General features: G+C 34.1%; 1 protein-coding gene across 1 annotated transcript in view; it reads right to left on the bottom strand.

Annotated features, from left to right (window-relative positions):
- Positions 1-26,053, bottom strand: part of LOC306814757 (contactin-associated protein-like 4) — a gene marked incomplete at both ends in the record, with an annotated part of 60,491 nt that overhangs the window by 8,609 nt on the left and 25,829 nt on the right. The window contains 7 exons of the mRNA XM_079331136.1: positions 1,184-1,271; positions 2,289-2,422; positions 3,772-3,996; positions 5,516-5,755; positions 9,660-9,878; positions 14,653-14,823; positions 22,966-23,093. Of these exons, the coding sequence (XP_079187262.1) occupies positions 1,184-1,271; positions 2,289-2,422; positions 3,772-3,996; positions 5,516-5,755; positions 9,660-9,878; positions 14,653-14,823; positions 22,966-23,093 (1,205 nt within the window). The remainder of the gene's footprint in view (positions 1-1,183; positions 1,272-2,288; positions 2,423-3,771; positions 3,997-5,515; positions 5,756-9,659; positions 9,879-14,652; positions 14,824-22,965; positions 23,094-26,053) is intronic.

Raw genomic sequence — 26,053 nt, 5'->3', positions numbered from 1 at the left:
CAGTGAGACTCCTCCTGCAACACTGCATCCAGCTCTGGGGTTCCCAGCATGGGAAAGGCATGGACTTGTTACAGCAAGTCTAGAGAAGCACTGTGAAGATGATTAAAGTACTGGAGCAGCGCTCCTATAAAGAAAGACTGAGAGAAGTCTCCAAGATAATTTTATAGTAGTCTTCCTTACCTAAAGGAGGCTACATGAAAGCTGATGAGTGACATTATACATATGCATTAGTAATAGGACAGAGGGAAATGGCTTTAAACTGAACAGTTAGAGATTTAACCTGGAAATGAGGAAGAAATTCTATGCTGTGTGGGTGAGAGGCACTGGAAAAGATTGCCTAGGGAAGCAGTGCATGTCCTCATGGGAAGTGTTCAAGGCCAGTGGATGAGGCTTTGAGTGGCCTGGTCTGGAGGAAGGCATTCTGGCACACAGCAGGGAATTTGGAACTAGATGACTTTTTATGCCCTTTTCAACCCAAAACATCCTATGATTCCGTTAAATTTCTTTAGAGGAAAGATAAATATCCTTTAAATCTGCACCATCATCAAATCTTCTTCTATTACCAGGCTTTATCAATGTAAAAAGTATGAAAATTACAAGATCTCGAAAATTTTAATCCAGACTATTGCTATTTTCTTTTAAGTAATCAAAAAGAGGTCATTGTAGATAAGTAAATTTCATTTTGATCATTTTGGCAGAGAAACAGATGTATTTTTGAAGAATCATCATGAGACAAAGAATCTCCAACAAAGATTTGACTTACATTACCATGTTCTTCATCATTTGCATCAAAACCTAATCACAGGAAGTATTCAAGTACGATACATGATGAATAGTATTATAACACCATTGTAGGATCTCAACTTGATTTGTTTTTTCTCCAGAATAGAAAACAAAGTGTTATTTCTTAATGCTTGATTGCAAAATGAGAGAGAAGTGTACAATTATTTTTAATGGAACCCACTTGATCATTTTTCCAGGAAGCACTTATTTATGATTATATCTGTATTTCAACAAGACTGAAGTTTCTATCTTGATTGTGACTCTGTGTCTAAGTAAATCCACAATAACATATGTCTTTTAATGACATTTGTGTTATTATTTTTCATGCCCCATGATGACATTTTTATCCATGCTTTAGAAAACCCTGCAGTTTTAGAAAATGCTGCGGTGTTTCACTTACCTAAAACCTTCCCAAGTGTGAGAGACTTGATTGCATTGAATTCTGTGCCTGAAGACAGAATAAACTTCATTCTTTCATTCTGGTTAACCTATGGAATGATAGAGTGAGGAACAAAGCAGAATAATGGAAGAGATAGTCAATATTTTCAAAAAGGCAGGTAAGATCAAGGCTAAAAATAAGAGGGTCTCAGGAAAGTATTTGTTATTTATAGCATAAAAACTCATCAGGAAATAGATTATCAGCTTCCTCAGATCACTGATTATAACTGATATTCTTAAGCATCCTACTTAATAAGCCTTTATTTATCTTATTGATTCTGCTGATTTCTACTTTTTCACCTCTAAGATGAATAAAAATAGAAAACCTTTAATAATATGAAAAAGTCTCTTTTCATTTTAAAAAGGCATTCAATATTTAACTTCATAAAGATTAAAAATAGTATAAATACTCCGCCTGTCAGGGTACCTCCAGAAGAACTTTAAGCCAAGTACCCTTACAAACCCAAGTTGTAGCCTCAAAATACTGAATTGTAACATATAGGTATTTTGAATTAAAAATTTTAAAAAAAGACTTTTTGCATGTTAGTATCAACAATTTACAAAATAAATATTTCTATTTCATCATGCTATTTCCACAAAAAACCCAAAAATATTTTCCTTAATAGCTACACTCCATTGATAATGCAAAAGAAACCAAATAAAATTTTAATGATAGAATTAAATTGTTATCTGGTTGATAATATATTTGTATTGTAGTTTAATACATAATTTAAATTTAAGAAAAATGAAAATGCAAGATTAAAACAAACAACAGCAGTCATACCCATTTAACAAATTTTGAAAATTTAACCATCAAATAATTAATTGCATTTTCATTTAAAATTACCAGGTCACACTGACCTTTTGAAATAAATGAAATTCACATCAAAGAGATCAGCTAACATTAATTTTGACTGTGCACCATGAGAGTGTTAACTTTGCTTTGATTACTTGAGATGTTAAGGCACATTTTATTTGGGGTAATTGCCTTGTTGCAAGTATTTACTTCATTTTGCTGGTCTACTTTTTTATGATAATCCACTTTTTTCCCTCCCTAAAAGAATTACCTCTACAAGGAGCGTTTCCTCCTCTCTATTAATCTTCACATGTTGCAGTTGTCCATCAGCCATGCTTTTGAAACTGATGCTGAAGACATCAGGATCTTCATGGCTATCTAGCTTGTACCTAATCTGTAAACTTCCTGCAGGGATAAAGAGAGCAAAGGTGTAGTACACTACATACACCATCAGCAGTATAGATCATATACTGCTTCTCAGAGGTGCTTCAAGGGTAAAGCAGATGCTTGATTTGATTAAGAACTTAGCCACCAGAAATGGATAAAGTGAGAAATTAAAGGTAACAGAATGAGTAATAGCAGTGTCAGGAGCACAATATAGCGGCAAAAATAGTCATAAGGTGTATACATGTTGATTATTGAGTTAAAATTTGGGCAGAAACTTAATAATTTCAAAATTTAGCTGAGAAAGACTCAGTCTGGTAGCTCTCATAATTATGATTTACAAAATATAACTCATAATTCCAGAATAATATTTTCTCTGTCTAGTCCCGTAAGCCTCTGACCATTTGAAAATTAAATAGAATGTAATGTACTAACTCCTATCACTTTCCATCCCTTATTGTTATCTCCCAGAATACCATCTATAAACACAAATAATCCCTTAAAGACTCAGAAGAGAACACAGAGGTAATGTAGTTTCCTGGTCAGAAATTCATTCTCAGCTGCAGATGGACCACAGCTTTCTACTCATGCTCCAGAAATCAAGGTCTGTGCCAGACTCAGGACAGTCATGAGCAAAATGTGTTCCAGGTCACATGATGCAGAGCATAATGCAGCCATTCTATATCCAAATATGTGTCTAGGAAAGCACAGATCCTTCCTCAGGCACAGAACAACTGTTGACTGCAAAGAGTCTTTGATAAACCAAAATATTTAAATCAGTATGTGGGGTTATTTTACTTCAAAAAAACCCAGAAAACTAACTTAGCTGAAAGAATAGAAAAGGATCCAGCAAATAATTAATGTTTATCTTAAACAAAACATCAATAATGTTACATGTATTTTTACAGCTATATGTGGATATATGTATTTCATAGGTATTTAAATAGCTTATGAAATCAGTTTAATAAAATGACCTCTAATTAATTTAGGAAATGGATAATGAACTTTCAAAAGTAATTAATTTTGTTATTTATTTTGAGGATGGCAATTAATAGGCCTCGTGAATAGAACATAGCTCAGATGAACTTTAATTTAAATATCCAAACTTTAAAACCCAAAAATTTCCAAGGGATTTCAGAAATAAAAATTTATGATGGCATAACAAAAAAAAACAGTAGGGAAAGTTGAAAGTATGGTAGGAGGGATGTTTTTCATGTGGAAAGAATTGCTTGACACAGGTGAAAAACAAACCATCTAAAGAAATACGAGGGCAATAAGTAGTTTGTGATTCAGGTATGGAATCAGAGAGAATTGGAGTTGGCAGTCATGATGTTCATTGGTGTTTCCAGGCATCCGGTCTGGAAACTCACCATTCCTGGTGAGAAGGACAGAGAGGTATTCCTTGTAGAAGGAGCTGACATGGAGCAATAGGCTGGGTGTCCGTGTCGTTCGAAAGGCAAATGTAATTGTTTCCCTGGTCAGTGTCATGTCAGCATAGAAAGAAGAAGCATGAGAACTGTAATTTTTAGCTAATGTGTAGTATTCTTGAAAGTTGTATGTCACAGAAGTGCCGGTCCAAAAATAGGCAGAGATCTCTGAAACAAAAAGTAAATCAATATTTAAATATAAGGGAAAATAATAGTAAAATAATAACGGTAGAGATATTTTTTTTATTTGGTTGCGCGACTTTTTTTTTTTTTTTCTTTTGTCACACAACAGAAGAAAATAAAATGCATTCTACATTTTTATGATAGAGCTAAAAAGTAACTATAAATGAAACTAGCATTTAGAACTATGGAGAAATATAAGACATGGTCTGGGGCAAAAGCTCATTTAGATGTGTGTCTTAAATATCTGTATCATGAAGAAGTGCATTTTTTTCTAGGTTGTTTTCTAATGATCATCCCAGTACTATAGCACAATGTATTCAGGCTTGTATGTATACTGCTCCTACAAAGAAGTGGGTGCAGCAATTTGAATCCTAACATACAGATTAGATTTGGCCTGAAACACATATGAGGTAGAAGAGATTGGTCAGGTGGGAGAAAGAAAAGGAAAATAGCGACTATCTTATGGTCTTCTTAAGGATGAATCACTTATAGAGGACTTCTGTAATTCAGTGATTTCTCATATCTGTTTTCTGCTAAAAGCAACTCTCTTAGTGTTTTGGATCACAGCTTTCAAGCTTGGTAGAAATTTCTTGAAGTTTCTGTAATCTGGCTGAGTATTTGACAAAAGCTTACTTCAAGTTATTATTTAGATCATTCTGCGCTTTTAGCAACAGAAGCTACTCTGTCTCTATTGAACATTACAGCGTGACCATTAGTCTCTTCTGATGCAGAGGAGGAAAAGATTGTTCCTCAAACAGTGGCATTAGATCTGAAGAGCTAGATATGGAAAGTCTTCAGATGGGTCCCTCACTTCTGTGGTGGCAGTGATGACAGGGCAGATTTTTTGCTAATTTAGAGGAACATGAAGTTGTGGCATATAAACTGCTTAGTACTTTGCAGAATGCATTTAATATATGGAGAAAGCAATATTTTTCAAAAATCTGAATTATATGAAAACACCAAATCTTTTAGATAAAATTTCATTTCTGAAATTCACACTTAATGACTTGTGATCATCTTCCAGTATGATAACTTCACCAAAGAAACACTTTTAAAAGACTTGGAAAATGGGCCCAGTCATATTTATGAAGATCTTACTTTCTCCTTACAGCAAAATGTAGATTTAAGTTCATCTGCTTATTGGTTTGTTTTCCAAATTCAGACTTAATTTTGCGGCTACTATTTGAAACACAAAAATTCAAATGCTATACCATAAAAATACATTTCCTAGATTTGCTGTAGTATCAAAGAATCAAAAAGTTGCATGAAGATATTAATCCTCTTGGGTAATGTGGTTCCTGCTTAAATATGTGTATGTATATTGAAGTTATCTCTGAAAGAAGAGTGCTTAGTAAAGCTTTTTTAACTAAATACCGCTGAATATTTACCTACATTATGTAAACCAAATATTTTGTAAGCATTTAAATATATCTCTAAGGAGATGTGAAGATCTTGATGTGGACTGTATGGTGGTGTTATCTAGAAAGCTAAAAGACATGCTTGCCTTTTTTACAGAATGGACCAGCATAGGCTGAGAAAGTGCAGTCACAGGAGAATCCACTGTACTTCTCTCTACATTTTCCACCATTGTGACACAGGTTACCATAGCTGCTACAATGTCCAGGACAGCCTGGTTCAACTCCTGGTGTTATCTTTGCTCTCTCTTCCAGATCAAGGGCCATTCCATTCAACCGTAATGAGCGAATGCATCCCAAAAATCCCTTCTGCCTGGATGCTGTTCCACCTGAAAATAAATTTATAGAAGTTTTAAAACTTTAAAAGAATTGATGTGTAAAACCATCTTTATAGTTTACATCCTATGAACAGTGTATAATGACTTTTCAAGACACAAGTTTATTCATGCAAAAATATTTATAAAAGCTTTAAAAGTTCATCGGAGAGGAGAGGAGAGGAGAGGAGAGGAGAGGAGAGGAGAGGAGAGGAGAGGAGAGGAGAGGAGAGGAGAGGAGAGGAGAGGAGAGGAGAGGAGAGGAGAGGAGAGGAGAGGAGAGGAGAGGAGAGGAGAGGAGGAGAGGAGAGGAGAGGAGAGGAGAGGAGAGGAGAGGAGAGGAGAGGAGAGGAGAGGAGAGGAGAGGAGAGGAGAGGAGAGGAGAGGAGAGGAGAGGAGAGGAGAGGAGATATTTTAGTATTCTACTGATTGATAAGCTGACCAGTATCTATCTGTCTGTAAGTCTTATGGTATGGAAGATGACACCTGTATAATTACAATTTTTCTGGAGAAGCTGACAGCTCATAGCTTGAACACATGAATATTTTGCACTGTTAGAAACTGGTGGGATGGACAAGCTCAGAGAGTTGTGGTGAAGAGAATTACACCCAGCTGATGGCCAGTCACTGATTTGGTTCCCCAGGGCTCAGTGTTGTAATTGTACTTCTGTCTAATAGCGTTATTGGTGATTTGGATGAGGGTATTGTGTGCCCCAGCAGTAAGTTTGGAGATGATGCTATGCTGGGTGGGAGTGTTGATCTGCTGAAGGGTAGGAAAGATCTGCTAAGGAATCTGGACAAGCTGGATTGATGGGCTGAGGTCAGTTGCACAAAGTTCAACAAATCAGAATTCTGGCATTCCTACACTTTGTCAAAACAACCTGATGCAAGTCTGCAGGCTTGGAGAGGAGTGACTGGAATGTTTCTTTCTGGAAAAGAATCTGGGATTACTGGTCAGCAGCTGAATATAAACTAGGTGGCCAAGGCCTATGGCAACCTAGCCTGTATCAGTAGTAGTGTGGCTAGCAGGACCAGGGCAGTGATTGTCTCCCTGTATGTGGCACTGGTGAGGGCACACCAGTATTGTTTTCAGTTCTGGGTTCCCTACTACAAGAAAGACACTGAGGTGCTGCAGCATGTCAGGAGACAGGGAATGGAGTGGGTAAAAGGGTTAAGAGAGTAATTAATATGAGAAGCAGCTGAGGGTACTGGGTTGTTTGGCTGGGGAAAAGGAGGTTCATAGGTGACTTTATCACTCTCTACAACTGCTAGAAGGGAGTGTGTAACCAGGTGGGGTGAGCCTCTTCTCCCAGGCAAATAGTGATAGGACAGGAGGACATAACCTCAAACTGTACAGGGGTATGTTCACGCTGGACACCAGGGAGAAATTCTGCACTGAAAGGATGATAAAGCATTGGAGTGAGCTGCTCAGTGATGTTGTGAAGTCCTGACTGCTGGAGATGTTCAAGAAAAAACTGAATGTGACATTTAGTTGACAAGGTCATGCTCATTCAAAAGTTTGGCTTCATGAAGTTGGAGGTTTTTCCAAACTTAATGATTCTACAATACCCCTCCGCTGGTGTCTGTTCTGGTATAATTTGTCTCAGAAGCAAGCTATGGCTACTCTTCAATAAGAGGAAGGGTAACCCCCCTCTAGGCAGAGGAATACCAGCCAGGTTATACTTGACTACCAAGCATAAGTGATAACTATACAGAGCAATGAGACTGTGACTAACACTAATGAGATTGTTGATTCATTCTTTTTCACCGTTCCTTATTTTTAGGGCATTTCATGACAGTTAACATTCTATTCATCTGTGTTGCTTAGCAAGGTAGGCAACCTGTATAACATCTCTCTGTCCTTTGTTGCACAACTTACTCTGATATTTCTTGTCCTTTGTTCTCTTTTAAAAAGTAAAACCAGAAAATATTTCATGTTTTGTGAGACTGTAGACTATAATGCTTATACATTTTGAGTTCTCATTTGGATAAATACCTCCATGTGATCATCCATTTTAAGTTTTCTCAGTTTCAAAGTTTGAATAGTTCTTGGTGTTACATGGAATATCTTGACATAGTTACCATTATTTTCAGTTATAATGGAACAAAACCACTTGGTGGTAGCAATTTCATGTCATCTCTTAAAATGGCAAGAAACTGAAAGTAGAGTAAGGTCCCTTTCAATCCTAATCACTCTATCAACCTTTGATTCCATGGTTTTGCAGGCTGCTTAGGCTTTAGTTCTTCTGGTTTTGAAAAAAACAGAATATATACAGCTCCTTTACTTCTTCAAAAGAAGTAAAGAGTGTTTCAGTCTTAAGAAATCAGTCTTCATATGTTAGTGACTGAGTGATGAGTGACTAAGAAAGGTACTAGATTTCCAAGATGACACTTAAGTAAAGAGTGCCTCTGCTAATGTCATTTTAAAGATACTCTGTATTTCATTTTTCTCTAGATCCTTCAATTAATCCTAGATCTACATGAATTTTCAGAGTGAAAAATAACCCTCAGCACTATATGCAAAACAAAGTCTATTCCAGTGCAATTATTCACCTGAACATTATTGGAAGAAAATAAGCTAGACAAATTGCCTGTAGATAAGTCAAAACAGTTTTTATATTGTCTGCTCCATAAAAAAAGATAGACAAGAGCATATAATTTTACTTGAACTTGCCAGATTATTTGACCAAAAAATCACTATATTCAGTGGCCAAAAGTCACAAGAAAGTGCAACTGTTAGTATTAGATTTTTAGGAGAAGGATTGGAAGAATTAGAGACCAACTAATTATCTAAATAATTAGAAAAGCCTTTAGATTTGATAGTGCCAAAGAACCTATAGAATTAGACCATTTCACTAATTTCAGGTATTCATATAATAGCAGTTACATGGCAAGTCAAGTCAGAAAACAGTGATACAATTGACTGTAGAGCAAACAGAAATCTGGTCTTTCCATTAATAAATCTAGTGCACTACTGTTAACATAAACCAACCTCAAAACTTCTCTTAACTCCACTGTAACTAATACACTGGATGTACTTTTTTTGTTATGGAATCCTTCTCTATGCTTTTAATCAAAATATAAAAATCTTCAATATTTGCTTTAGTCTTGCTACCTTTTGAGGCAAATTCTTATCAGAACATACAAGACTTCCCTCTTTATTTATTTTTTTTTTTACAGCTGCATTCACATTTTTTGTAGCTACAGTTTTAGAACACTGTTGCCCTTAAACATACTCCTTCCCAACACACAGTTGTAAAGTACTTAATGTAAACTTATATTAATTTAGCATGAATTTCTCAGAACAGACATAAAAAAAGACCTCTTTAAAAGTAGCTTTAAATGCTCTTATACTGTAAAACATATATTTACACCAGAAACTTATCAATTAATAATAAGGCAATATTACATTAAGAACATTACTGTGAATATAACACATAGCTCTATATATCTTTCTGTAACAGCTAAATAAATACTAATTAATTCTTTTTTACTCCATTTCTAATTTTCAGCACTATATCTAAATGCCTCAGTGTTGTACTTCAACTGTGAGAAGCTGTGGATAAAGAGATACAACAAAATTTCCTTGAAGTTATAGAAATGGCACAACTTCCTTTAGTAGATTACATCCTCTCAAAAAAAAGGTTCAAATCTAGATCCTTGGTGAACCTTCAAACAAACCTCAAAAGAAGTAAACTTCATTTAAAATCCTGTCCTGGACTAACTATTGGCCAAGGTGCTGTGAGATCTATAATAATATAATCTCAGAATAATGAATAACAGTTTTTTCACAAAGTCTCTCATGTTATTGTACAAAGTGTTTTCGAAAGATCTGGTTGCCAGCACTTTTCCTCTCCCTCCTCACCTCTGAATTTTAGTCCTTTTAATGATAATTAGGAATTATTCCGTGGAACACCTACCTACAAAAAGCTGGCTGTTGAGCTGCAAGCGAATATGTCCATCAGGTGGAGCACTGTGAGATCTTTGAGGAAGCTGATCTATCTGTAAGGAAGCCTCTTTGACGTTTCGCTCAGCTTTCACATAGTGCCATTGGTTGTCATTTAAGGAATCGCGGGATTGCACTATGACTTCGCTAGGCCCATTCCCCACGTCAAATGAAAATACCACTTCAGATGGAGCTAGAAGGAGGATAGTAGTAATAGACATAAATAATTAAATAATTTCGTAATTAACTTGGGATCACAAAATAATTAATGGTAGAACAAGCTACTTTAAGGTTTAGCCTACTATTTCATGGGATAAGACAGATTGCTTTAGAGGAAGAGTTTACTTCAGGGGCCTGCAGCTCATTCTTCACACTCACTGACAGCAAGAGCAATGATTTATGCACTGCATGGAAACCAATCAGTTTGTGGACCCCTGGAGAGCACAGTAGTCAAGAAACAGTGAAATGTGCTAGCTTTGCGATTTTTCAGTTTGGATGAAATTCATCTCTTGATTACATCCTAATTGATTGTTGTTGTTAACTATATTTAAATTACCACAGCTATAACCCAACTAGCATATTCCACCGTCTATTCACTGTTATTTGTAATTTTGTTATATAGTCTCTACAAACATCAGAGGGATGATTTTGAGGTAGTTTATAAAATTATGATTTAAATTGAGATTTTTTTTTTTCTCTAAGCAACTTTCACTTGACACAGTTTCATGGTTTGCCTAGAAAATCATAACTGAGCCTTTGCAGGTCAAAATAAAAAGATGAAGAATATGCCAGAAAACCAAAGATCTGAAAATTATGACTATTATCTCTGAAAGTTGTTCTTTCATATATTCAAATATATTTCATATATTCAAAGACAATAATGTATGGGGAAAAGTACTCCCTATACAATGGATAGCCATAATTCTGAATTATTAAGGATTTCATTAAAAGATTGCAGAGAAGATTACATGGATCCAAAAAACAGTTTCGTATTTACAGAATTTAACTCTGACAGAAAACCAAAAAATCAGTAGTCAAGGGAATTAGATGAACTTCACACAACATTTTGCAGAGGAATTTATTGAATTTGAAAAAAAAAAATGCATGCACTATTTTTATTTTCTCTTCACCTTTTAAAAATATATTAGACATTTTAAAACATTTAAATCCACTTTGGCCAACCTCTAGACTGAGTAATGTCACATATTTGTAATCCCTTAAACCTTAAATCTTGTTGCTATGAAGTATTTTCCTACAATAGTTGAACCTAAGACAGAAAAGTAAAATGGGAAATACATAAACTATTTCATTCACTAAATAAAATGAAGCGTATTGTGTGGTCAATTTATAAATGGAACGCCTTTTGGAATAAATGACCTCCTCTTCTTAAAAATCAACAGTTTTTTGTAATAACAAGAGACAATTGATGTTTAAACACAGTTCCTCAGGAAAATAAATTGATTTTAGGATAAATTTCTTCTACTTAGAAAAAGCTGAGAACTCACTCTTCCTTTATAGAGGGATAAATGAAAAAAAACAACAACCACACAGTAGGAGAACAAAAGCAACAGAAACTCCATGTGACTGGCTAAAAAGTATTTCTACTGAATGTTACCTTCTGCAGAGAGGTCTTTGTAATCTTCTGGATACTGTTGGAGTTAAGCCTGAAAACACAAGTTCTGCTTTGAACTCACTGAATGGGCCTATTAAATAGCATATCAGAACGACAGATCTGATAAATAATTTACTGTTTAGATTTTAAAGGCAAGAAAACATATAATAATGATTTTGAAATAACTACTGAAATAATTAATTATGTTAGTACCACTAAAAAATTAATATAATCTTGAAAAAAGGGAAGCTATCCTTGAAGTTCCACATATGAAGGCTGAAATAATAAGAATGGATGTATAGTCATCCATTGTAGTGTCTTGAAGTCTAACCAGAATATGTCAGAAAAAAGTGAAAAATATAACTTTATAAGTATTTTTCTTAATAACAGCAACACTACAAATTTGAAAGAAAATTCGAGTTTATAAGAACCACCAAGAAAACATGCCATGGGACATTGAAGGATGATGCTGGGTTCTAAAATTTATCATGTGACAAAGGACATAGGCACAGAACACTTGGTCATTTCTTAGAAAGCAGAATGCGTCCAGGAGTCCTCTTCTGGCACCAAAATATTTTTTGGGTACTACCTACTTTGGTGTTGGCAGCATTGTCCCAAGCATTGCAGGCACTCTTGAAACTCCAGTGCATTCAAACATAGGCAGAGCACAGCTACAGAGAGGCAAAGTCTTCAGTGTGGAGTGGATGATGTGGTTGTGGCAATCATGGAGAGCGGTCAGTGGCTAGTGTGGCCAGAACAGCTAACAAAAAGCACAGCTACAGAGAACCTTTTAGTACTGAGTGTGAGCATCATGTGCAGGGGCAGAAAGTGATTACCAACTAATATGCTACAGGGTGCAAAATCATAGCATTCTCCATAAAGGAAAAAGTTGAACTGCACTCATCCTGGTTGTAAATTTGGGCAAACAAAGGCCACAGTTAGTTGCACACTGGACTTTTCTGATCTACTTCCAGAGCAACTGCAGAAGCCCAATCAAATCAATACACTATGGTGTTTCCAATCCCATTTTAAATTTTTGTTTAACTGTGAAAATGAACCTTCAGTGAGCATGCAATATAAAATACTCAGACCTCTCACTAGAGCATGTAACCTTTGGTCCTACAAGTATTTAGCAGAGTGTAAAAGTGTGAAAAGAGTGAAAGCTTTGTTGCTTTCAACCACTACTTCTGCAGGAAATCAGGAAACCAGGAAGAAGTTCAACAGGCATTTATAATTTAATACAAAACAAACATAAGGGATCAAGAATCTTCTTTGAAACAAGCATCTTCTTTTACCTAACCTCTATTTAAAAATGCAGTTAGGATGCACACACCATTTTTGTAACCGTGTTCTAGAATATAAACACTACAGTGTTTATAACTTCATAAAGCCAACAGAGCAGCTTTAAGATTCACCTTTCCTATTAAGTTTCTGAATCTGATGCTTTTTATTAGAAGCTGGACTTCAATGTCTAAAGATAACTACTCCTTAAATAAAATAATTAAATAGAAAGTTCAAAAACAATCAATAAAATATTACAAAACATTAGTCTTCCCAAGTACTGAATGTCAAATATTAATGACATAACTTTTAAACATTTTCTCACCTCATCATCTTAAACAGTTAAATCTGAAATTTACATTTTTAAAATTTATTATTACACAAGTAAAAGGCATTAATTTATTTGAAACTATTAAGAGAACATGAGGTGTAGGCTGGTAATTTGCATTCACATTTATTATGTGGAGTTTTATATGAAGATGAAATCTAAATCGTCTTATACCATATGAAATGCTCAAGTTCTATGTGCTACACCGTAACGATGCTTAAATTAGGGACCAATTCAGCCTTTTGCTGTTTCTCACACCTCCCTACTCATATAAAGTCATTTAAAAGCCATAAGTATGCAGTGCTTTGCATGTTCATGAATGAATGGGACAAGTGACATGAGCCTGTCTTCATATTATTATTCTGAAGAAAAACTTACAGTCTTCTGACAAATGTCTGAATAAATTCAGTTCTCAGAAGCATTCCTTTAATGCTTCCATGATTTACCTATTTATTTTGAAAATGAAAAATCATTTATCAGACAAGACTATCATCAGTGCTTCTGACAGCCTCCACTAAAGTGCTGATCCAGTAATTTTCTGCGTTGCATGATGTCGAGTTTACAAAGCTGCTGTCCTTTAAACTGTTCACAGAGCTTTAACAGAAGGCAGGTCATACTGCCAAAAAAACATGGCAAAAGCAGTGTTGAAAACAGGGTAGTTTAAAAATGCAGCACTATAGTTTTAGATGATGAAAAACACATTAATTAGGCACAACAAAATATTCTGCAATTAAACTACCTGCAGAAGGTGTTTGCCTATTTGTTTCATTAGCATAAGATGTTAACATGGACCAAAAACCCCAAAAAAACCAGAATATTTTACTTTTTAATAAAAAATATTTAAAGTTCCTATACAGTTTATCTATAAAGTTGGTGTACAACACATTTATTTATTTGCATTTCTATTTTTTATTCATTTATATTTATTTATTTCTTCTCCAGAAAATACTGGAGTCTCGGAATAAAATTATTTTGGAAAAAAATGAGGAACTGTCTAATCTCAAGGTAAAAAGTGTTCCAAAGAACTCTCAGAATCACCAGGCAAGCAGAAGACTTTTCAATTAATGTGACATTTCAAATTAATTCAAAAGACTAATAAAAAAATACTTCATCCTTTTAAAAACTCTCCTTTTAATAATGAGCAACGTAAGAATAATACATTGAGTCAACTAAGATAAAGGTTTCATTTTACATTGGTCACCTTAAGTTGGATTTAGTGAGATATTTAATTCTTTCTTATGCAGCAAAAAAAAATTATTTCTGCTTATAAGCCTAAGAATTTGTGTCTACACAAATAAAATGAAACAAAATTGAAAAAAAAAAGAAAAAGAAAAAAGAAAAAAATGAGAATGTGTGACTTAAAATACTGTGTCACAAAAGGTCTGAGTCATGCACAATGACTGAATGAATCTTCCAGCAGCCACATATAATGCCTGGTGTTAAAATTTGGAGGAAGAACATTTGGTGGCAGAGATGTCCTGAACACAAGAAGCAAAAACAGTCTTAGCAGTCGGGGGCTGATGGCTGTGCTTTTAGTTTAAGAAACCTCTGGGGCAGAAAATTTCCTCAAATGGATACTTGTTTAGTTTCAGTCCTGTGATTTTTTGCGACAATGATAAAGATCTGTTAGTAGTAGAAGTAATACAAGTGGAGAACAGTTTTTAAATACTCCCCTTTTAAATTAAATTCAACTTTTATAGTAGTGACAACAACAACAACAAAAACGTGATCAGTCATGTTACTTACACTGTAACTCTATCCTGATGAAGTCTTGAATTCCCAGGTTCTCTAAAAACACTCCTGAGGAAGCAGTTGTTTTAAAGAAAAATGAGACATCTGCACTGAGTTCTCCATGGAAGGTGGGGAAATGCAGGTAGGATGTCTCTGTGTTGAAGGAAGCCGAATTCCAAAATGTCCCTGGTTAACAGAATGAAAGTATGATAGATATAGTGTTATCTAACATTTCTAGTGTAAGTTTTATAGCAAGAAGATAATTGTTATCACTGTAGTCCAGTGAAATTTACCAAGTATCTTAAAGAATATAGGACAAATACCCTTGCAATTACTGCAGAAGAAATCAAAGAAATGAATTGCAAAATTTAATAAGTTAGCTTAGGCATTTCCCTGGGTTTTATTTATTTTTCAGCTAGCATTCAATAATAATTTGCAAGATTTTGTTATGGATTATTAAAATGCTTATGTAAAATCTCCAATATCATCCTCTTCTAATAAGGACAAAATGTTCATTTCTGGTGTTCAACTAGAAGTATCTTGTTAATATTTGCTGAATCCTTACAGATATATCAGTATTTCTTTATTATATTGCTTACTAAACCAAATGAGGCATTTGATACTTTCTTATCTAATTGATCAAGCTCATTGCATATTCTCCTGATAATGTTGTGATCTTGGTCTAACAGTTATGCAAAATTAATTTTTACTCCAGCCATGCTCTGATTTTAAGATGGGAAGGGAGAAGCAAAGAGAAAAAAAGATTTGAAAATTTCTCTTCCTGCAAAATGAAACACTATAATATATTGTACATGGAGACCTAGTCCACAGCCAGCAAAGTAAAATTAAAGTGAATTCTGTCATTCCAGCAGAGCTTTTATCATTTTTTGGATCCTGAACCCACAAACCCCTAGAAAAGCAGCATGACAGGATTTTCACACATATTCTGGCAATTGCTCATTGTGACTTTTGACACTCAGGAGTACTGCCAGCTCTCACAAGTTAAAGCAGCCATCGAGACAACATTTACATGGCAAGGCAGCTGTGAACAGATGGCTGCAGCTGGGAGGGGAATGCACAGCTTTGCACCTCGCTCTCCTGTGCTACCTTATGGGCTTCTTGAAGGTACCGACCTGTGAAAAATGCCACCAGAAAAGAGGCAGTCTTAGATATTGGCATCAATTTTAAGCCCATGTTCCTCAACTGTTTCAGGTCGTGGCTCCCGCAGAGCAAACTTCACAACACTTGTGACTCAAGTGTATCACAGCTACTTAAAAATGATGGGCTGGCTGTTACCAGTAATTCAAACACAATAGGAAGTTTAATACTGTAATTTATACAAAATTGGTATAACATTGCCAATAATTAGAAGAGAGTCAATAGTGGCAGTAACAGTCCAGTAAAGCAGTGACACAATTAGCTTCAATGACACATTTGAATGATATTTGTAAATCTAAATGCCATCCCTGCGGGAGGGTAGGGATAGGAAGTTTTATTTTTTTCCCTCCTAATTTACTGCTTTTTCTTTTCTAACTGTTCTTTTTCTCAGCTCTGGGAAGAGTGTGATTTATGGATGTAAAGATACTCTATCAATAGGGCAGGTTAAATATAGGCTTAGGAAAAGTATATTACAAAGTATCTTATATTGTTGTAAATCATGTTGGGAAAAGAATTTCTTCACTTTATGACATCTGGCTCACAGTCTCCCATTTAGTTTTCTGGAACTGCAAAACACCATTTGATTAGGAAATCAATATTATTTAGCATTTTTTTATCTAAGCAGTAAGACTGCAGTCTTCCTATGAGCAAAAAGAAGGAAAATCCTATTCTTATAAATTATACATAATGTTGTTTCTATTGAAAAAAATTACATAAGCTTTTGGCATGTATCAACTAGTCTTAGTTGAAACTGTAAAATAAAAAAAGAGGCAATAATAACAACACAGAAAAAATAGCCTTCTCAAAACAATAATGCAATTGCAATTTGTAGCACTCTATAGAATCCTACTCAAAATTGAAATCTGTTCGTCTTTTGTATCAATTCCTTGTGATATCTCTAATAGTTGCATCTTCATTCTGTCAGCAGGGACACTTAGTGTTGAGGCAGAGACAATAAATATCTCATGTTGCCGAACAGTTATTTTTTTTATTTTGTTTGTTTGGTTTTTTGTTTGTTTTTTTAGCTGTAAGATCCACAGATAAAAAACCAGAAGGGAAAACTGTGATCATCTAGTTCTAAGTGTGATAAAATACAGACTATATAAATTCTCTGAATCAATTATTGTCTGAAAAACATAATTTAGTGTAGGAAAAGTATGTAATTGTTTGCATTAAAACATGTCAACTTATGGAAAATCACAAATGCTTTTATTGTCAGTTTGTGCATATGCATGTATTCACATACAGTCTAGCTTCAAATCCCAAACATTAAATAATTTTCTGGTTTTATTTACTGCTTTCAAGTACATTATTTGAAATTTCTTCCTCTATGAAACTCCTTTTAAGTTAAACAATCACCACAGATTATGCCCAAATTCAGCAAAGAGATTTAAATGCTTCAATTAAAAAATGAACCTCAACTTCTTTAATGCTATCCTTACATTCTCTTCATGTATTGTAAAACCGTAATCATAGACTTGTATTAAAGCTCTTGATTATGCAGGAAGCTGCAAAGAGGACCAAAACAATGTTGATTAGACTGAGGATAGGACAAATATGAATTAATAATAATTTATGCAACACTAAATAAGGGGTAGAGTTGATCACACAGTTTACAACTACTTCTGCTCCTGAAAGCAAAAGACATGCCCTGATTTCTCAGGGTACTGATGGGAGATGAAGCAGATGGTTTTCTTTGCTCAATCACAAATTTACTGAGCTGCTTTAATGACAGTATCACTTATGATTGGTTAATATGGTTAGTCTCTGTTGCATCCAAAGCTCACACTATTTGGTTTTTCTTTCCTCATTTAAATGTCAAACAGAGGACATTCCACATTGAATGGATTGTCTCCTAGTATTTACATGCTTGCATTGTCATTTTGCAGTTGAATTTACATTTTTTTTTCAGCCAAGTAAATGACACTCCATTCAATACCTTACTAGAGCCTATAAATCTCCTCTCCTCACCAGTATTATTACCCTTATCTTTATTTAATGTACATTCATGCTGAACAATATATTATCTTTATAATGAACAATATTATTTTTTATTAAGAACCATATAATCAATTTTATTTTGGACCTAAAAAACAGTCTTCTGCTGACAGATTATAATCACCCATTTAATACAATAATTTTGGAACATTCGATATATTTCAGTATTTTGGATTTTTTTACATATCCCAATGCCTACTGGAAATTGATAGAAATAAATCATAATATGTGTACTTAGCTCTTGTAATGAAAAGAACAAGAACAAAAAATGCCCAAGACAGAAAGGTGTTTTTTTTGGTAGTCCCCTCATACTAATTACTCTGTTGAAATTTATTCAAGTCTAGCTTTTACTTCAATAATGACAAAAATAATGGGGGTAACTCTCTCTTTTTTCATTAAGACCACAGAATTTCTGTCTATTAATGTACTGAAGATTTTGCTCATTCTCATATGTTTCAAAATCTTTAAGTTGATATATGTTAATGTTAATTTTAAGTTTCATTTTATTTTGATATATTTTTCAATTTGATTGCAGCAGTCTTAACAAACAATTTATTTAACATATTGTATTGTAGAGCAGAAAAGGAATTATAGAAATGAATCAGTACTTCATTTTGAAGGTGACAGAAAAGTGTGAGTGCTACTCATATGTGTGGTGTGGTCACCACCTTTTTTTAAATGGCCATATTCTCATAGAATATCCTTAGTAGTTTCATTGTACCTTGGCATCTTATAATTAGGTAACTTTATCTTAAGCGTTGAAAAAAAATCCATAACAACTAAATGCAATTTTTGAAACTTTATAAAATAAACTATATTTATATTGCTTTTGGGTTTCTGGGGTTTTTTTGGCTTTTTGGGTTTTTTTTGCTTTTTTGGGGTTTTTTTTTGTTTTTGTTTTTGTTCTGGTTTTAGTTTTTTTTTTTTTTTCCTGCCCTGCTCTAATATGGTTTGGTTTTCTTATAACTAATATACTTCATGGATGAGATCAATCCTTAAAATCTAAATTAAAAAAGCCAAGTACAGTAATGGAATGCTAAAAAAAAGAGAGTGAAAATAAAAAATATGCAACAATGAATAGGCAACAACTTCTGGACTGCATTTGATACATGGCTTTTCAGAAGCCCCCAAAAAGGTAACTCTAACTTGTAAACTTAGTGGAGTGCATGGTTTATGGCAATTCAATTTGTACAATTATTCATCATTCTACTTTATTCTGCTGTGGGCATAAACAATTTTCTTTTCCACCCAAGTAACTGTCCTACAAGGAATAGATTATTGATGCAATAAGAATTTATGATCTTATAGATTTGAGTAATTTAATTAAGTACTGAACTTATTATAAATACCAGTAAACCTTCTCCTCCATATTTTTATATGGTATGCGAGTCAGTTAATCTGAAAAATTTATGTCTGTCAGATAGAAAAAAAACCTATTTAATAAAGGACACTTCCTGTGAAATATGATTGTATCATTTAGTTCTGAAGAGCAACAGAAGCAAAAAAAAACAATGATCCCTTTGAAGAGTTCAAATCACACTGTGAGTCCAAGAATATCCATTCTTCCTTGTTTGACAGCAATTCTGAAAAATGGGTATTTGCCACTAGACCTACTTCACATTTTTCATCTATCCAAAGGTAAATGTCATTGAAAGTACATTTAATTATACTCTCATGGGTGTCAACAACCTCAGGTTAGGGAAAAAGTCTTAATAATGATCTGCTTTCCTTATGCAGCTTCAAACTGCTGCTAGAAGCAGTGGCCTGGCAAGACAGTTTAAACTTTATCAGTTTTGCCTAGTTTGAAAATTAATATGTAGAACTCAGAAATTACTTCAAGTCAGAGCTTTTTACATTAACTGTAAAGTTGAATATTAAAGAAAATGTTAATTTTAAAATCCCCTGCTGATATATAATTACCATTAGGATAATAATAACAATAACAACAAAAACAACAACAAAACAGTACTACTACTACTACTACTACTACTACTACTACTACTACTGTAATATAATAATACATATAGTATATATATATACACATACACACACACAGAAACAGACACACCTATACATATATATATATATAATTTCTTATGTAAGATATATCCCAGAATGAATTACATTGCAAAAGGCCTTTGAGATATTCAAGTCCATCTTTTGACTGAACCCACCTAGTCAATGAGATCATAGCACTGAGTTGCCCCATCCAGTTTTTCCCTAAACACCTACAGGAATGATGACTCCACAGCCTCCCTGAGCAGCTCAGTCCAATTCTAAACAACCCTTTCTGTGAAGAAATTCCCCTGATACTCAGCCTGAACATCTCCTGGTGCAGCTTAAGCCTGTGTCCTCTTGTCCTGTCTCTGGCTGCCTGGGAAAGAGGCTGATCCCCACCTGGCTGCTGCTCCTTTCAGGGAGCTGTAGTGATAAGGTTCATCCTGAGGCTCCTTTTCTCCAGGCTGAACATCCCCAGCTCCCTCAGACTCTCCTCATGGAACTTACTCTCTAGGCTCTTCATCAGCCTCACTGCCCTTCTCTGGACTTCATTACATATCATGCTATAAAATATTTATATGATAATTCCATTTTATATACATATCTAGTGCCAAATATTATATAATAACTTATATTTAGATGTTTTATTATATTCACTAATAGAATTTGTGGTTTTCTTGACAAATTGAACTTTGGGTTTATGTAAAAATCTCTGACATAATTATTTTCCTTCAGAAATTGTGTTGTTTTCTCAAATTTTAGCTTTTGCCTCCTTAAATACACATCTTCTCATACTGTATTTATGATGTAAATGACTGAGAAAAAAAATCAGTGTTCTTATTTCAAGGTTTTTTCTGTATCATGACCATGAACCCTTTTTTCTGTATCATGACCATGAACTGTTATATTCTGAAATCTTTTCACTGAGCTTATTTCAGTTCAAAATTGTTTCTTTTTGAAGTCAAGTGCTATAATGTTGTATGACATTACAAGTATATTCCTCTGACATTCAAACTGAGTTCCCATGCTTGTTCTCATGATATTTTAGAATTCTCCATCACAGCTTGTCTAGAAATACTGTGATCATTCATCATCAGTGTGAAATATTGCAGCAATTCAATCACCCAGACTAGGCAAACATCAAATGAAGTCAGGGAGGTCAATGAGTGTCAGAACTGTCTGTGTGTTTTAGAGATTACTCTGAGGAAGCTAGTTGACTTCCATGTTTTAAGATCTGTCACATCTGAGGTCAGGCTTTGTAATTAATAATAGTTGGGAACTTGGTGAGTAGGGGAATTCAAATTCAAATTCTTCTCCTCCTACACAAGCTCTAAGTGTTTCTGTTTCATTTCTGTCTTTTCCACTGGCTTCATTTTCTGTGGCCACAAGGGATGTCTGCTGTATCACAGGCTGAGTGAGCATGGCCAGTCAGCTGAGGGAGGTGGTTACTTCTCTCTATTTGACATTTGCAAGAGAACATCTGCATTGGTGTTCCAATTTCTTTTCCCCTACCAAAGGAAACATTAATAAACAGGAGTAAGTATTTTGGACGCCACCAGAATGTTCAGGTCTGGAGCACTTGTCCTGCCCTTCAGGCTGGAGGAACAGGGCTGCTTCATCATGGGGAAGGAAAAGTTTTCCTGAAGAACCTTATAGAAAACTTCAAAATCTAAGGGGAAATCATCAGACAGATACAGGGTCTTTGCTACGGCGATAGCACAAATAAAATGCTTAATAAAAGCAAAAAAAAAATCTCACTTAGGACAGCCAAGCAGCAGAAGAAGCTGCCCAGAGAAGCAGTGCATTCTCCATTCTTCAATGCTTCAAACACCAGTTTGACAAAGCACTGAGAAACCAGATCTCAAGTCATGGCTAATCCTGCTGTAACCTCCTTAGGCCCTGTCATACTGAATTAAACCACAATACTATATCACAGCTCCATGATATGTAGCAGAAATGATCAGTTCACAATTAGATGTCAGACTAGTGAAGTGAAAGAACCCAATGGGATTTTTAAGTCTTACACATTTTCGTAAGAAAATTAGAATGCAGTGCTGAAATACATATCTGTTAAGAAATCTTCTAGGCATAATTACCCTGACAAGACAGAGATGATGCAAAAATAAATACATATAATGTGTATTTTTTTAATCTATGTACTTTCCTGAGTGAGCTTAAAAGTATAAATAAGTACTGATATTTCTCTTATTCATATAAGCTGAAGAGATTTGAAAACCAAACATGACATCATGATGAAGGAGGTGGGTCACACAAAGAATAAAAATATTTTTAAATATTATATATATTTATAGTAGGAATAAGTTCATGAAAACTCATGAGGTAATGTGATTAAAGAAATTAACCTAATTTAATATTGTAATAACTTACTCAACTGTATATCAAATATGGCTCATCCAACTCTTGAGTTGAGTTCTTTTGGGTTGTTTATAGCATAATTCCTAATTTTTGATTACAAACCAGAGCAGATATAGAATTTTGCATACTACATTACTATTGAACATAAGTCAAACATGTTCACTTTCTTGAAAAGGGAAATTATTAAAAACAGAAGTATCATCACAAATCTTCAATAAGGTATCAGTTTTGCATAAACATATTATTCTTGTTACCATATAAATGCATTCAGTACCTAAACCTAGAATTATTGTATAAATTCATAAAATTTAAATTCTTACAAGTAGTTGAAAATTTGCATGTGGATATTGTATATGCTGAGTTACTCTCCCACAGAATAGCTTTCCTAGTTGCATAGAAATTCAGAGGAGATATGTGCAATGTTTTGTGGTGGATGCATGCATAGCTAGTAAAGGGTATGTCTGCAAGACATGGTAACCAGCTATGAACTCCCCTTCATGTAATTAAATTGATCATGTATTCATATATTCATGAATTCACAATTTAATTTCAGTTGGATAAACCAAAATATCTGTTTGAAAACTATTAAAACACTTTTTGTTTTCACTATTTATGTGTATCATAAAAAATGCATTTTTACAGTGTCAATGGTTTGCACTGGATGATAATGGGACTTTTTCTTAATTCCTGGATGAAGTTTTTAGAGAAGCATATCTTAGGTTTATAACAAATTATGTTTAAAAGTCATTGCAGAAAAAATGCATCATTGCTTAGCAAAATTCTTCAGTAGTTACTTACTATCACCACGGCAAAGCAAAGGCCCCAGTTTGTAAGCAGCTTCTGAGTTTGGTCTGTCAGTATCTGTGATCACAATTTCAGTTACTGGTAGATGGTCCTTGTAGGAGAGGAAGCCAGTATCATTAGTCCTGAAAAGGTAAAATGAAAGCCACAGCTCTACTAAATGTTTCCAAAACAATTTCACTATCATTGACACATTCCTGAAGAAAAGGAAAGAAACTTTAAAAAAGCAGGCTGCTTAAATAAGTACATGTGCATATGTGTTTGTACATTTGTGATACAAAAAACTGTGAATAGAAACATGCTTTGGAGTTGATATTGGGCTCATATGACAGAACTGGAAGAATTTAATTGAAGTGGGTAGTTCTATGGTTGTCTGGTCTACACAAGCATGAGAAAGGTCCTCTTGAAGTAATGGGCACCTAACTGGCTGCCTAAGTCAATGAATTTGTCCAAGTCAAATTTACTAAAGAATTTTATGTCTCAGAGGAGATAATACATCTATAACTAACTCCATAATCAATATAGAATATTTAATGGCTTTATATAACTGTCAAGTAAGTCTATTTTTTCTATTTTTTTCCACCTTGAGAAAAGTTAAAAAAATCAAATAGAAATGTATAAAGTCATGCTGACCACAAGAAAAGCATTATATGCTATAAATATGAAACTTGAAGGAACAAAAATATGCAACTTTGCACTCATAGCACAAATCTAGTACTTGTAATATTAGACCTAATTCCTTGCTTAAAATCTTTGTTTACTTAGTGCCACAACTGAACTTCTAAATTCTACAAGCACCAGTTTTGGCCCTGAAATTCCTTCCCCTAGACCCATGGAAATGTTCAGTTACTCAGGACTGTTCTGGAAAATTCAATCTGTCCATTCATGGTTGAATCTTCCCTCTATGGGGCAAAGCAAATAGTTCAGAATAAATAGCAGAAACTAAGAGAAGTAATCTAGAGGCTCCACTGCTTAGAGATGAAACACGAGACATACCTCAGGGAGAAATCCATGTTTCTCTGAGGATGTAATTGGGCTTAGCAACCTTGTCTTTCAGTGCACAGTGCACTGGAACTAAAATGATAGGGAGAGATTCCACCTTCACCTTTTTCTCTTCTCTCCTGTCCCTCTCCTATCACCATCATCTTTTCCTGCATACAGCTTCTGTTTATCTGTTTTGGAGCACAGTGCAAACACTTTTTCAGTAAACTATTTTGCTTAATGAGGAATGAAAACATCGGTTTTTATAAATGTCAATTTTTCATGAGGTGAGATATTGCAGGTTTCTAATTTAGAACTGGAAGAAATTCCCTCAAAAGACCAGAAGTGTTTGTTTCAGTAAAATGATGCTGTAAACAAAAGGAAACTCAATAGAAATAATCTTCTAAGGAGAAGATTTGCAATTTTTAAATTTTTAGGATCAGATTTTATTTAAAAATAATGTTTCTGTTCTAGAGTTCTAGAGACTTAAAGTTTTTGATTAGTCAAATACGGAGCTCAGAGTTAAATCTATGTCCAATGTATGAAATAAGATAGATTTCACTATAAAAGTAGATTGTCAAAACCAGTGTTTCAAAAGCATGGTGTGTAACTAGTTCTCTATGCTCAAAACACATCTCAAGCAAGCACAGCTTCTATCTACCTTTTCCACCCAGTGAACAGTATCTAGTCATTTATCCAAAACAGTAGTTCTCTAGGGAACCAAATACAACATTAATCACAAGTACTTAAAATGAGTATACACATAACCACAGTGACACTGGAATAACTGGGAAGAATCTTTACTTATAAGTGTCAAAAGTGGATACAAACAAATATAAACCCAGATCCATTATACTTTCAATTTAATACAGTCAATTTAAAACATCTCAGCAACTTACTGGAAGTGGATGTGCATGTGAAGACATGCACATAATCCTCTCATCTACGGTTTCTACAAATATGTACCATTATAAATTAACCCATATAAGTGAACACGGATGGAATAAATGACAAAACAGAGCAAGAATATTTTACATATATGAGAAACTTTGCTCATTTTTTTCTCAAAATACATTCGTCTTTTAATACTTATTTTCATGTTAGAAATTAATACTGATTGTATTTTTATACAGCATAATAATACGGAAATTTAAGAATTAAGTGTTTAAGTATTTAAGAATTAAGAATTTAAGTGCTATGTGTGTTTCTTTATTATTTTTATCAGAATAAATGTTGCAGATATCACCCTGTGAATTTTACTGCAACACCTAATTATTTTCTCCAGAAATCTTTGAAGCTTATGAAGAATTGTTCTTCAGTTAACTCCTGTACTTTCATTTCTGTGTCTGCTGAATTTCCTGCTCATGTTGAGGTAATGAGCATTTTCCAACCCAACTCACTAGCCCCTCCTTTAAAGGAAGGATGGACCTTCAGAAGAGAAAAATGATGTATTGCTGGATTTTTCACATATCAAGTTGTTCCTAAGTATCTTCCTTACATTTTCCCACTTTCAAAAAACTAGATATTGATGCATTCTTTAAAAATTTATATATTATGTACTCACTGAACTTGATTTATATAATTTAAATGCACTTCACAAGTTAAAGACCAGAAAGGTTTCTTCAACAGCACAGATTTCATTTGAAAAGTCCCTCTGTTTTATCAAATCCTGCACTGGAACTATTGTTGAGAAAGTTGTATCTGATCCTACTACCTGAAAAGTCAGGTTCAGATTTGATATTGTAACAAGAACTTATCCATTATATTATTTATTTGAAAATTATCGTAAATGACCCAGAGAATTTTAGGCACAAGTGGAAGGTGAACATCCTAGAAATTCATTCATTCTCTTTAAATAAAATTCCATGTAAATTTTTGCTTCATTGATAGCAAGGGTATTAATTTTAATTATCTATGTTGTAGATGAAAAAGAAGGGTATTAGAAGTCTAAACCTTTAAGTGTAGTTATAAATTATGCTAAAAATTAACTTTTTTCACAGTTTCAGTTTTACTTCAATTATGCTCAGCAGTCTAAAACTAACTGAAATTGTGCTAAAGAACTTAATCTATAACATGCAATATACTAAAAGTCTAGAAAGTACTT

Source organism: Erithacus rubecula (assembly GCF_903797595.1).
Source record: "Erithacus rubecula genome assembly, contig: SUPER_Z_unloc_2, whole genome shotgun sequence".
Lineage (NCBI taxonomy): Eukaryota > Metazoa > Chordata > Aves > Passeriformes > Muscicapidae > Erithacus > Erithacus rubecula.
The sequence above is the reverse complement of the archived record's forward strand: the minus strand, read 5'-3'. Positions and strand labels throughout refer to the sequence as shown.